The sequence below is a fragment of the Podarcis raffonei genome, chromosome 7 (assembly GCF_027172205.1).
Source record: "Podarcis raffonei isolate rPodRaf1 chromosome 7, rPodRaf1.pri, whole genome shotgun sequence".
Classification (NCBI taxonomy): Eukaryota; Metazoa; Chordata; class Lepidosauria; order Squamata; family Lacertidae; genus Podarcis; species Podarcis raffonei.
This window is the reverse complement of record NC_070608.1, coordinates 10,622,434-10,637,211: the sequence shown is the minus strand read 5'-3', so window position 1 is coordinate 10,637,211 and position 14,778 is coordinate 10,622,434. Positions and strand designations below refer to the sequence as shown.

The following is a 14,778-nucleotide window of genomic DNA, read 5'->3' as shown; positions in this document are numbered from 1 at the left end:
TGGCCGCTGTGCTCTCATTGGGGGGGAAATGGATGTCCCGTTTTTTTCAGGACGTTTGTGGGGTATGAGGGCTGCATGTTGTCAGTGTGGGAAAGTAAACCAGGTATTCCCCAGTTCCTACAGAAATCAAATACCATTGGTGAAGAAACCCCAAATGGAAGGAGAATCAACAACAAATTCTTCCCATCTCCCCCTGCCCGTAACGCTGAATTCCTTCTGCCTGACCAAACAGAGAAAGAAGAAAATAAGTTTGGTGACTCTTCTGGGAAAACGTACAAGAATGCTGAGCATTAAGCGATCTGCCAACCCAAGCAACTTTTCGACCAAGAAGAATGTATGTGGTCCTTCATTCCTCATTTTAATTAGATATATGTGGGAATCTGGAACTCAAAAAAGACTTTCCCACATGCTTCCCACAGACATCTTTACCACACAATGCAACTAGAAATCCATCTTGCATCTCAGTTAAAAATAGCAACATGGGCTAATCCAGACATAAGTCTCTATAGGCCAGTCTATATATTGCATCAACAAATGTAGCTTTTTAAAAAAATAAAAAAGCTCTCTCTCTCGTTTCACTTGTCCTCCTTACAGTCTCTCTGGGTGGTCCCAAAAGTTGTTCCTGAGGATCCTACAATCCTCCAGATTATGCATCTGGACCAACTAGGCTGGCTGTTGGGATGTGAATAGATGCTAGGAAATGATATATTTATTAGGTACTATCCTTTCTTCCCCACATTTGTGAGTTCAGCAGGATACATCCCTTTGCAGCTTAAAACAGAAGCTTAGATAGGATAGTTTTAGCCGTTTAGTTTAAGTAATCCAGGGATGGATCTACACACGGGGGACGACGACTCTATACATAAGTCAGACATTGGATCGTCATAACAATAATAACAAAAACCCCTATGGAAAAAGGTGTATAAAATTTCCTGCTCTCTGGCGCCATCTGGTGTTGCATGTTTATAGTGCCATCAAATCGTTGTTTCTTCACAAACGTAGCTGAGTCCCAGGATTCTTTGAGGCAGAACGGATCCTTCCGGTATTTCCCCCTCTTCTCCCCCTTAAAACAATCATCGCAAAGATAGTCTTGTAAAAGGGGGAAATAACATTTACTCACTTAGAATGCTTGCTGAAGAGTAACAGATACAGCAGCTTCATTCAGGTAGGCTTTAAATGGTAAAGCAATTCTAAATACACGTTTGTTTAAGTCTAGCTTAAGATAGAGTCTGAGCTTGGAGCTTGTCCCCACATTGCTGGCAGAGCAGAAAGAGATCGAAAGAGGAAGAGAACATGCCCAGGAAGACAGGAGAATATAAATCTATGCCCACCCTTGTCAGGGTACAGTGGGAGTGTCTCTCACAGAGTTCTCTCGAGCAATTTACAGGAAAACTCTGTGAAATTTGGCTCTTATCGCATGCCTATCTAGCAAAACATGAATTGTTGGTTTGACTGGGCTTTAAATATCCTACGCTGGTGCCAGCATCTGCCACTTTCAGGCACCAAGCAGCTGGCACAGCTCCTTAGTGCTGATGTTGACATCCGGTTGGTTGGGCCCTCCTGCCTGAACATCTCTCCAGCTTTATGCTTAACCAGCAATGGTGGCTGGATCTGGGAAGCCACTAGGTGACAAGTATCCTTTGGAACTCCTTGCCACTACATATTAGGAAGTCTCTATTTGCCTTTTCAGGATGGGGGTAGCACTGTGGTCTAAACCACAGAGCCTAGGGCTTGCCGATCAGAAGGTTGGCGGTTCAAATCCCCACGTTGGGGTGAGCTCCCATTGTTCGGTCCCTGCTCCTGCCCACCTAGCAGTTCGAAAGCACGACAAGTACAAGTAGATAAATAGGTACCGCTCTGGCAGGAAGGTAAACGGTGTTTCCGTGTGCTGCTCTGGTTCACCAGAAGCAGCTTAGTCATGCTGGCCACATGACACTGTAGGCTGGCTCCCTCAGCCAGTAAAGCGAGATGAGCACCACAACCCCAGAGTCGTCCACAACTGGACCTAACTGTCAGCGGTCCCTTTACCTTTATCTATTGCCTTTTCGGTGCCTGTTGAAGACCTTTCTCTCCCTGCAAGCCTTCTTTTATCCAGTGCAATTTTTTTCTAGAAAAAGAGGTGCCGGAACTCACCACGAACGCCTCCCTTGTTTTCTTATAATGGCAATGGCAACCAAATGAGAGGTGCCAAAACTGAGTTCTGCTGAGTTCTGGCTGCAAAAAAGCACTGCTTTTATCCCAGTTGATCTCTGGACTGGATCTAGACTTGTTTCTCAGGCATTTGAAATTGTACAGAGTTGTACAAATCAACAAGTCAACAAATCAACAAATGGATCCAAACTACAAGAAAGAAGATTCCACCTAAACATTAGGAAGAACTTCCTGACAGTAAGAGCTGTTCGACAGTGGAATTTGCTGCCAAGGAGTGTGGTGGAGTCTCCTTCTTTGGAGGTCTTTAAGCAGAGGCTTGACAACCATATGTCAGGAGTGCTCTGATGGTGTTTCCTGCTTGGCAGGGGGTTGGACTCGATGGCCCTTGTGGTCTCTTCCAACTCTATGATTCTATGATACTATGATTCTATGATTCTAAGTGTCCGCTCCATGTTACAAACACATGTGCATTCATCCAGACAGCTTGTTCCTGTGTTCAGTGTAATGTGTGAGTAAGCCTATAGCAAAGGTGATGGGAGCTGGGAGTACAGGAGACCTGTTGGTTCCCCATCCCTGATACATTGAACGGTGTCTTATTCCTCCAGAAGTATAACATTTTGTAATTCTGATTTTAGCTTGGCAGGTTCATGCTTTTTTTTATTTTGGGTTGCATCTGCTGCTGTTGGGTGGTGGTCATACTTTTCTATTATAATTTTGGTTGCTAAAACGAGGGTTGCAGACATCACCGGTAGTGAAACTTGCAATTGCAGGCTCAGAAAATATTTGCACCACTAGGTGGAGCCGCAATAAAAGGCAACAGAGCCTGCAGCAAGTATCTCTTTGTTATACTACTATTTACTACTGGGTAACCATTGCCAATTATTTTCAACTGTCCCATTCCAGTGCTTTGCACAATGGTGAACAACAAAATAAGTTTTCCCTTTGCTTTGTCCCTTTGCAACAAAAATGGGTCGTTTGCTAAATGTAGCTTGCTTTCTAGTGGCACAAAAAGGGAGTCAGTTTTAAGAGATGGCAACTGTGCTTTCCTTCTAATCCACAAAAACACAGTGTTCACATCAGAGGAAGTAATAGTACTGCTCTATTCATGCTTTGGTGAAACCACACCTGGAATACTGTGTCCAGCTCTGGGTGCCACAATTTAAGAAGGATATTGACAAGCTGGAACGTGCGCAGAAGAAGGCAAGCAAGATTATAAAGGGTCTGGAAACCAAGCCTGATGAGGAACGGTTGAGGGAATTGGGGAGGTCGCCATCTTGTCTGTTATCTCAAGCACTACCAGCTCTACCATTAGGCAGGTTGGGGCAGCCACCACCATTGGCAGATACTGAGAGATAGGGGGCTTCCCCTACTATTCCCCTAAACTCACCTGCCCTGCAACCCCTATCACAGTCTAATATTCTCAGATTTTGTAAAGGCTGTATCCTTGCCAGCCCAGTTGGGTTTTCTATGAGGAATCAGAGGCTGCCATCTTGTCCTTTGCATCAGACAGCAAAATATATTGGGCTGCCTCTGACCTCGGGCAGCAAAATACATTGAGCAAGATCGGATGCTGGTTATTATTATTAATTAAGATCTACACATAGCTTTCTCATAGCTAGCTATCAACATCCCCAGTGTTACTTGTCTGCGTATGGGGTGGTTGAGGAATGATTCTGTTGCAGGCTTCTTCTTAATTAAGGTCCCTCTATATACTTAAAGGTAAAGGGAGCCCTGACCATTAGGTCCAGTCGTGGCCGACTCTGGGGTTGCGGCGCTCATCTCGCTTTATTGGCCGATGGAGCCGGCGTACAGCTTCCGTGTCATGTGGCCAGCATGACTAAGCCGCTTCTGGCGAACCAGAGTAGCGCACGGAAACACCGTTTACCTTCCCGCTGGAGCGGTACCTATTTATCTACTTGCACTTTGACGTGCTTTCAAACTGCTAGGTTGGCAGGAGCAGGGACCGACCAACGGGAGCTCACCCAGTCGCGGAGATTCGAACCACCGACCTTCTGATCGGAAAGTCCTAGGCTCTGTGGTTTAACACTGAGTAAATTATAAATTATTTGTGAATTATAAATAATTTGTAAATTATTACCATGCAGGGTTGTAAGTGGATATAACCTGTTTCATTCTTACCTCACATGAGCTCCTTGGAGGAAGGATAGAATACTTTGCTTTTGTTTAAGTAAGAAAAAGCGGGGAACTATTATTTGAAAGAATTATTTGGTGATCAATGGGCATCAAAATGAATGGCATGTTTTACATGACCTTGGATTCACTTATGGTCTTCAGATGAAAAGCTTCAAGAGAACCTGAAAACTATTAACTAAATGCTATTAACAAAGGGAACCAACAGATTCCATTGCTGTGGTTGTGGGAACTCCTGCCTTTTAAGCAATGGGAATGAAATGCCCTTTCTAGTCCCTATGAAAGTGACATAATTAACTTTGCAATTGAAGCTTTAATTTTGGCATTAAAGGACAGACCTTTTAAGGGTGAAAAAGCAAACGCAGAACACCCACGGTAACTTTAGATCCCAGGAAAGTGAACAAAACCCATGGCTAGCATGCAAGACAGACCAATGAATAGGGGGAAGGGACTGAAAATTGCCTGCGAGAACGCCAAGCTATATTCAATTCCTACAGTGACGTCCATTCCTGAGAACTCACTCCTGGGGTAATTGTTCAGCAGAAAGGCACTGCGTTCCCTGACAGGTGCAAGAAGCTATTCCTCTTGGGAGCCGTTCAAACTCACAGGTCAGGTGTAATCTTCTCACAGGAATAAGCAGAGGAAATAGGTCAGGCCTTGGACTGATCCCTCCGGAACCGCCCAATGACCTGGGGAACATGTGCTCAGTGCAATCTACCCAACGGCAAACAATTGTGGCATTGCATCCCTTCCCCATCTCGAAGTGATTAAATTTCCAGACCATCATGGATGACAAACAAAAGCATGAATTGCAATGCATTGCATCCTGATGTTGCTACCGAATTGATGAATACTACTGAATTTCAGGCTGGAACATAGGAAGCATCCTTAAACTGGGTCAGGCTATTGATCTGTCCTGCTCAGCATTATAATATTGGATAGAAGCAGTGCTTTCCTGTTAAGCGTAATTGTTTAGTTGACCTTGAAATGGAAAAAACTCTCTGCGTGTTTGAATGTGTATTGTTGAAAGTTTAACTGGAAAATTTCATTGGGGTATATATATCCTAAAGCTAAGAAGGGCTCTCTAAGCACCTAGATGGGTTGTTAATAAACTGTTGGTGTTCTCTGTTAGCTCTCATGCGGTGTTTAACCTTAGGTCTTGTGAGGGAGGTGTTCAGTTGCAAATTGCCATCTTGGGGAATTGGTCCTTGAGTCTTTCTCTGGGAGTCACAGAGAACAGAGGATGTGCTTATGAGGTCTCTCTCCTGAAGAGAAAACAGGCTAATGGAGTCTGTGTGGAGAGAGACAGACCTCTGATTCTAGGTCTGTTGGGAGTAATCTAATATTTCTAAGAAGTTGAGCCTATGCCTGGACAAACATATGATTGTATGCAACTATTTGGATGCACCATTATTTGATTTTGTATCTGTTTTGAATAAAGTTATGGGAGTGAAACTTTTGAATTATGGGTTTGGATAATTTTTAGAGTCAGTTTTTAGGCATATAAAGAGTCAGTATTTAAGGCAATAAGAGCTAGTTTTTAGCCGTTTCAGCTGCTTCAAGCTGTGCAATATTAATACAGTTGTACCTTGGAAGTCGAATGGAATCTGTTCCAGAGGTTTGTCCAACTTCCAAAGCATTCGGAAACCAAAGTGCAGCTTCCGATTGGCTGCAGGAAGCTCCTGCAGCCAATCCGAAGCCTTGGAAGCCCCGCCGGACGTTCGGGTTCCAAAGAACATTCACAAACCGGAACACACACTTCCGGGTTTGCGGCGTTTGGGAGCCAAAATGTCTGAGTACCAAGGCATTCGGGATCCAAGGTATGACTGTATCTGCAATATTCCTCTTCCCTGCCCTTGTTGAAATACCTTGGTAATAGTGCCGTGGGTGCCAGCACAAAATGGCTGTCATGGGCAGTGGGAAAAAGACATGGCAGAGAAGAATCATAGCTCAGTGGCAGATCATCTGCATTGCAAGCAGAAGGTCCCGAGTTCAACTCCTGGCATCACCAGGTGTGGCTGAAAAAGACTCCTGCCCTAAACCCTGGAGAGCTGATGCCAGTCCGTGTAGACAATACTGGGCAAGGTAGGCCAATGGTCTGTCTCTGTACAAGTCCTAGGTTTCTATGTTCTCCATACCAGTCAGTACCAGCATAGGTTAGATCTGTGAAGCAAGAGAGATTAGTGAGCCCGTCACTGGATTCCTGAAGGCTTCATGAGTTTCCCTGCTAAGCCTTTTCTTCTTTTCTTACCCAGGTCTTTGCCCAGAACATCACCACGACCACGACTACCATGCCACCCCCTGCCACCTCCTCCGCGACCGAGGCTTACGTGCGGACGCAGTACTGTAAGTGGCCGTGCGAATGTCCGAAGACGCCGCCCGTTTGCCCGGCGGGCGTCAGCCTGATGACCGACGGCTGTGAGTGCTGCAAGACGTGTGCCAAGCAGTTGGGAGAGAACTGCACTGAGGCGGACACTTGCGACGTCCACAGGGGGCTGTACTGTGACTACAGCAGAGACAGACCGAGGTACGAAATAGGAGTGTGTTCACGTAAGTGATGTACCTCTTTCTTTTTGCCCGAGATACGGGTCATGACGCTTCCCATCAGTCTGAACGTGTCCCAGGCTGTTTCTTCTCTTAAAGTAGACTGAGAAAGGCAGGATATTCAGTGGTACCGGTCTTGAAAGACCTACATTGGCTCCCAGTACATTTCCGATCACAATTCAAAGTGTTCGTGTTGACCTTTAAAGCCCTAAACGGCCTCAGTCCAGTATATCTGAAGGAGCATCTCCACCCGCCTCATTTAGCCTGGACACTGAGGTCCAGCTCCAAGGGCCTTCTGGTGGTTCCCTCACTGTGAGAAGCCAAGTTACAGTGAACCAGGCAGAGGGCCTTCTCGATGGTGGCACCCACCCTGTGGAACACCCTCCCACCAGATGTCAAAGAGAACAACTATCAGACTTTTAGATGACATCTGAAGGCAGCCCTGTTTAGGGAAGCTTTTAATGTTTGATGCATTACTGTATTTTAATATTGTGTTGGAAGCCTCCCAGAGTGGCTGGGGAAACCCAGCGGGGTATAAATAATAAATTATTATTATTATTATTATTATTATTATTATTATTATTATTATTATTATTATACCACCTCGGTTTTTGAACGTCTCCGTTGATGAACATTTCGGTTTTCGAACGCCGTAAATCCGGAAGTAAACGCTTTGGTTTTCAATCACGCCTCGGAAGTCGAACATGCCACACGACTTCTGCTGAGTGCAAGATCCTGAGGCCTAGCTATCGGCTATTGAGTTTTTGGTTTGCAAATGTTTCAGAACTTGGTCTTCCGGAACGGATTGCATTTGAAAACCAAGGTGCCACTGTAAAGGCATTAAATAAAATAATAATAACCACAACAATGACGTTGTGAAGCATTGTGAGGGTTCAGTTAGCTTGGCCACCACTTTGTGATCCTTTGCTTCTGGATTTGACTTGTTCCACTCTAGCAACATCTGGCAACGTTGCTTCTTTTTCTTTTTCTTTATGCCAGAGGTTTTCAACCTTTCTGAGTACCCGACTCCCTCAACCAACTACATTCTTTCTGCGGCACCCCTGTGGGGCTCAGGAGCCCAGTGATGTCATCTCTTGTCTGCAGAGCCAGCAGCCCCTCACCCCATTTAAACTCCCTCCCTTGTGAAATGTTCCCTCAGCCCCCTATCCTTGGGAGTCTTCTAAAGGTAAAGGTAAAGGGACCCCTGACCATTAGGTCCAGTCGTGGCCGACTCTGGGGTTGCGGCACTCATCTCGCTTTATTGGCCGAGGGAACCGACGTACAGCTTCCGGGTCATGTGGCCAGCATTTTGGTTCTGAAAATGTGGAATCTTCTGTTTATTTTGCCTGGAAAACCACAGACTCTGTTTCTTTGCCTCTTGTTACTCCCCTCTGCAAGTGTAGCCCCAGAGAAAAATGCTTGTAGTTTGTGCCTCCTGCTCCTATCGTTTCTTTAAATAGTGTCTTAAGAGTTGGAAAGAGCCTTGCAAATCCATCTTGTCAACCCCCATTGCTTAACGGCAGGAAAACCAAAAGATTCGCTGTGGCAGCGTGGTTAGGATTGAATTAGGACCTGAGAGGTAAAGGTAAAGGGACCCCTGACCATTAGGTCCAGTCATGACCGACTCCGGGGTAGCGGCGCTCATCTTGCTTTACTGGCCGTTTACCTTCCTGCCAGAGCGGTACCTATTTATCTACTTGCACTTGGACGTGCTTTCAAACTGCTAGGTGGGCAGGAGCAGCGACCGAGCAACGGGAGCTCACCCTGTCGTGGAGATTCGAACCGCCGACCTTCTGATCGGCAAGTCCTAGGCTGGAGTCTTCTAGGCAGCTGCAACTGCTGACCCTTGTCTCTCAGCTGCCCACCCCACCCCAAACAGAGGTGCCTCCTCACACTGCCCCACAGGGGCCTGGGAAGCACCCCCTGGCCAGCCCCAGAGGCCCCATTCACCTGGCGAGCTTGTAGCCAGGGCTGCTGCAACAAACAGCTGTGCAAGCCTTTGGGAGGCAGAGATGCAAGAAGGCATCAGAAGAAGGGAGGGAAGGAAAGAGGGACAGAAGCCAGTGTTGCCCGCAGCACCCCTGACCATCATTCAAGGCAGCCCAGGGTGCCACAAGACACTGGTTGAAAACCACTGATTTATGCATTTTCCAATTTTCATTGTACACCATACATATTTCATCTGACATTGTTTCTGCGCAGATTTTCCAACCTGAACTTCAGTGGCATTCTAACAAAGCCTTAATTTGCTGCATCTCCTTTAATTTCTTCACCCTTATTTAATTCCCGTCCTTTCTTACTGTTGTTCAAAGAATTACCCCTACTTGCAGGTTTACTGTAATGTCATTTCTTTTTAGATATTCTGTAAGGTATTCCCACTCTCCCCCCTGCCCTTGTCTCCCCCTCGTCTCAGTTCCTTATTTTGGCTGTTGTGTTTGCTAATTCTGTGAGCTCTATCAATTTGTACAACCATTGTTCTTCTGTTGGTATATTTTCATCTTTTCACGCTTCTTCTTTTTCTTCTTAGCATCATTTCTTTGCTTCTTTGGGTGGTCCAGCTCACGGTTAAATTCAGACCAAAATATTTATTGCACGCTGTTCCGGAAAATTCAAGTTCCCAACCAATTTGTAAGGTTTGAGGTCACACAGTAAACACTGCAAGTGTCGAAATAGGATCGCCGAGGTATTGAAAACCTGGTTTGGCTTTGAAGCCGTGCAAAACATTGGCAAACCCAGGAGTGGGGGAAAACATGCAGATCTGCTTACAACTCGATCTCAAGTTAGGGAATTTCCCCCTCTATTTAAAACAAAATCCTACAAGAACACCCCCTCCCTCACACACCCACACTCCCAAATGGGCAGGATCATTGTTGTAAAAGTGGGAAAACAGAGACTCAATGGCTCAGTCCCATTTTTCTCTGCAGCTGAAACAGGATATTCTATTAAAACTGCAGGAGCTGTGTGTGTTCCAGTGGGAGAGAAATAAAGCAAAACAAACTACTAGTTCTATACTATAAGCATTTGTACAAAGACCTGTGAACTCGAGACAAAAGGGGTGGGTTTTGAAAGGCTGCGGTGGCACAAGCCGTAACCTGCACTGTGGATTTCGCATTACTTTAAAAAGGGCTGTATTTCACCTTTGGAACATCTCATTTGCTTATGAAATGTCCCTGCTTCAATCGATCTCTGGCCTCTCGAGGTAGGATTGAAAATGTCCCCTTTCTGAAATCCTGGAGAGAACCACTGTCCTTCAGTGTAGACCATACTGAGCTAGAAGGATCAATTCTTCGGCTCGGTATAAGGGCTCACCCACAGTTACCTTTTGCCCCACACTTTATAGGCATAGTCCTTGTTAAGTTGTGGGTGCACATATCAGACGACACAGCAATTATTCAAACAGCTCTTGTTTATTCACAGGCCAGAACAGAACTGAACTAAAGGGTTCAGCCAGCCTGCTTATATAGAGCTCCACTACCACGCAACTGTAACAATTTTCTGTAACTATTCAATCACTGAACGTCACTTTCGATCCCTTATTTGCATATGTGGACCTGAACTATCTACAGTATCCCCCTGCTGGCCCAGGGTGAGAACTTCAGTACATAACAGTCCTCACTTTTAAAGCTCTGCGTCTGAGCATTTTTGGGAGGTTCCCCATCCCCCGTCCCTTACCCCAGGAAAACCCACTCTTTAATGCCAAATCGGAACAAAGGGAAATTTGGGTTTCCAATAGACTGCCATTCGCTCTGAATGAGTTGCTAAAAAGTGTGGGATAACCAACATGCTTAAGTCTAATTAATTCGTGAAGGGGTTAATGCCATAGAGTAAGCTGTCCTGCCAGGCTTAGCTAGATCACTTCCCCTCACCTTGGGAGAAAGGAAGCCAATATATTGTTCCTTCGGTCCTCCATGTGAACTCCTGCATGTAAAGAGGTCTGGGCTGGTTGCTCCAAGCTCAGACCACATGGCTTTTACAAGCCATTATTGTGTTCCTGTACCAATAATTTAGGAATTTTCACCACTGTAACTAAGCCAAGTTGTACTGCGTGGTACTGCATGTAAGAGCACCTGAATCTCACCAGGCAAGTACTTACAGGGGCCTAAGTTAAAGGGTGTTTTTATTTAAAAAAAAACACCTAAGTTAAACTTTTTTTATTAAAAAAAATATGCACAGCACATGAATGTGGATTTCTCCCTTCCTCATAATATTGGAAGCTGGGGTCCAATTATGAAACTGAAAGGTGGGAGATGTACCATTGTAGCATCATTCAGTCCGGACACTGAGGTCCAGCTCTGAGGGCCTTCTGGTGGTTCCTCCACTGCAGGAAGTGAGATTACAGGGAACCAGGCGAGGGCCTTCTCGGTAGTGGCACCCACCCTGTGGAACGCCCTCCCACCAGATGTCAAGGAAATGAACAACTATCTGACTTTTAGAAGACATCTGAAGGCAACCCTGTTTAGGGAAGTTTTTAATGTTTGATGTTCTGTTGTGTTTTTAACTTTGTTGGGAACCGCCCAGAGTGGCGGGGTATAAATAAATAAATTATTATTATTATTATTATTATTATTATTATTATTATTATTATTATTATTATTGCCAATGGAGCTGGCTTTAACATTCCTAGAGGATAATGGCGTTGGCTCCTAGTCACAATGATTAGATGCTCCTTACATGATCAGGGGTAGAATGCCTCTGGATACCAGTTTCAAACTGGGAAACAACAGAGAGAAAGAACTACTGCCCTCGTGCTCTGCCTGTTTGGCTTCTCATAGGCATCTGGTTGGCTGTTGAGGAAGGAAGGAAGGTGATGGACCACATAGAGTTTTGGTTTAATCTGGCAGTTCTTATGTAAAGAAATTCCTTTTCTTCAGGGAAGAAAGAATTCTGTGTAAATCAGATGGGTACTTACATGTCAGGAGCTCAGCCTACACTCGAGTAGGACCCTGGTAGAGACACATGCCCGATTGGCATGTCCTCTCCCTCCTGGTCTTTCGTTCAGGAGCTTCAAAAGCTTTCTTCAGCCTGAACATCACAGCAACCGATGCCAACAGACAACGGCACACTTAGGGATCTGCAGAGTTTACGCACCTTGCGTGACAGACCTCAGCAACTCAGCATTCTGGCTAATCTACTTTATTTACATATAAACACGCGCGGAGCACTGCAACATGGCTCCCTCTCTCTCTAGCATCAGACAGCAAAGAGAAAAAGAACAAAGGACAATAGTCCCACTTCATGGAACACAGTAACACAAACATCCTGTCTCCATCACTTCCCACTCTGTGGAGTCAAAACACATACCGTCATGTGATAGACAATAATCCCATGACTGCAACCATGGAGCAGGAATTCTAACATTACAATCCATATATCTCACTGCCTTCTGAAAACGTCATTGTTTCACCAAGTTTTAATTAGAGAATTAAACTGGCTATTATTATTATTATTATTATTATTATTATTATTATTATTATTATTACAGTCAAACCTCAGTTCCTGAACGCCTCCGTTATCATACTTTTTGGCTCCCGAACATCAAAAACCCGGAAGTACAGTGGGGGGGGGGAGTATTTGATCCCCTAAATTTGCCTATTTGCCCTCTAACGAAGAAATGACCAGTTGTTATTCTGTTGTTATTCCTGTTGTTATTCTGTCTCTCACAGCTACAACAAACCTACCATTAAAATTATAGACTGGTCATTTCTTCATCAGAGGGCAAACGGGCAAATTTAGCAGGGGATCAAATACTTTCCCCCCTTACTGTAAGCGTTCCGGTTTTTGAACATTTTTCAGAAGCCGAACATCTGACCCAACTTCCGTTTGAGTGCAGGAAGTTCCTTCAGCCAATCGGAAGCCGTGCCTCAGTTGTCGAACGTTTCGGAAGCCGAACAGATTAGGTTCGACAACCAAGGTTTGACTGTATTGTTTCTATTATTATTATGAGGCCCTATACCCATAGGTCTAAGGGAGCTTCACAACATAAAATTTGACTAATTTATGTTATTTCTGCATTTTTACGATTTTACATTGCAGTGTTTTAATTTATTGTATCCCGCCTTGATAATTTAAGGAGTGGGCAGTTTACAAAAGTAAAGGTAAAGGTAAAGGGACCCCTGACCATTAGGTCCAGTCGCAGACGACTCTCGGGTTGCGGCGCTCATCTAGCTTTATTGGCCGAGGGAGCCAGCGTACAGCTTCCGGGTCATGGGGCCAGCATGACTAAGCGAACCAGAGCAACGCACGGAAACACCGTTTACCTTCCCACTGGAGCAGTACCTATTTATCTACTTGCACTTAATGTGCTTTCGAACTGCTAGGTTGGCAGGAGCAGGGACCGAGCAATGGGAGCTCACCCTGTCGCGGGGATCTGAACTGCCGACCTTCTGATCGGCAAGCCCTAGGCTCTGTGGTTTAAACCACAGCATCACCCACGTCCCTTATAAGCAAATAGATAACCTGCCCTTGCCTGGTGCTGTGTCCGAAGAAGGAAGGAAGGAAGGAAGGAAGGAAGGAAGGAAGGAAGGAAGGAAGGAAGGAAGGAAGGAAGGAAGGAAAGAAAGAAAGAAAGAAAGAAAGAAAGAAAGAAAGAAAGAAAGAAAGAAAGAAGGAAGGAAGGAAGGAGGGAAAATCTGTGTATTCAAAACCTGATTGCTGCTGTGATATCAGATGTCATGTGAGCCTGGGCCTTTGAAACTCTCTCTCTCTCTTTATGCATTTCCCCTCTTCCTTTTGTAGAAATTGTCGGCCTCGACTGCATCCTCGATGGGGTCAGGTACAAGAACGGACAGTCCTTCCAGCCCAATTGCAAGTACAATTGCACCTGTATCGGAGGAGCGGTGGGCTGCGTCCCCACCTGCAGAGACTCCAAGCCGCCCCTCGTCTGGTGCCCCAACCCCAAACAGATTAAGCTGAAGGGGCAATGCTGCGAACAGTGGGTCTGCGATGAGTCAAAGAAAATCAGAAAGACTTCCCCACGGCACATATCCTCTGCAGGTATTGGTGTTTTGTGTGTGTGTGTGTGTGGAGCACGTGAGGAGGGGCAACTTTCTAAGACTTCGGAGGAAGAAAGCTCCCCACAGCTTTTAGGGGCAAACTCCCTGCAGCATGGAGTCCCAGGTATAACTTGTTCCACCCTTTCTCTACAACGAAAAGAAAACAAATTGAAACCAACAGCCACTTGAGGGCTGGGCTTGGAGGGAATTGAGAAGAGGTGCTGAATTTTTTACCTGCTGGCCCTTTTCCAGCTCAACATTTACCCTTCCAATGTGGTTTTCCTCCAGCAGGGGAAAAGGTAGAAAAGCTGTATTATGCAAGGGCAGACCTCTGCTTCATCTAGCTCACATTTAAGGCCACATTCTCACTATACAGTCATACCTCGGGTTACAGACACTTCAGGTTGCATTTTTTCAGGTTACGGACTGCCAAGACCCAGAATTAGTGGAATAAATTACTTCCAGGTTTCGGCGGTCGTGCATGCGTAGAAACACTAAATCACGCTTTGCGCATGGGCAGAAGCGCCGAATCGCAACCCGTGCATGCGCAGACGCGGGTTGCGAAAGCTGCGGGTTGTGAGCGTGCATCCCGCACAGATCACGTTCACAACCCAAGCATCCACTGTGCATTTAAACAAGCATCATACCACTTTAAGCAGACATGGCTCCCCCCCCCCCAAGAATCCTGAGAACCGTAGTTTTTTAAGGGTGCTGTGAGTTGTTAGGAGACCCAAATCCCCTCACAGAGCTACAATTGCCAGAGTGGTTTAACAAAAAGAAAAAAGAAAAACCCAAAACCACCAGAATGCCTATATATATATATAGTACCGGTATGCACACTTTTTATATCTTTGTATGTTACTTTGGAATTTGTGTAGCTATTTATATTACAAAGCATCTATGTTAATATGATTTGGAACTATGCACAGTTGATGAAGCC

The 14,778-nt window shown here is 45.3% G+C and overlaps 1 protein-coding gene across 2 annotated transcripts in view; it reads left to right on the top strand.

Annotated features, from left to right (window-relative positions):
* CCN4 (cellular communication network factor 4) overlaps positions 1-14,778 on the top strand; it is a 33,401-nt gene that overhangs the window by 15,687 nt on the left and 2,936 nt on the right. For both annotated transcript variants that reach the window (XM_053395271.1, XM_053395272.1), the window contains exons 2-3: positions 6,558-6,852; positions 13,582-13,839. In XM_053395271.1, coding sequence (XP_053251246.1) covers positions 6,558-6,852; positions 13,582-13,839 — 553 coding nt within the window. The remainder of the gene's footprint in view (positions 1-6,557; positions 6,853-13,581; positions 13,840-14,778) is intronic.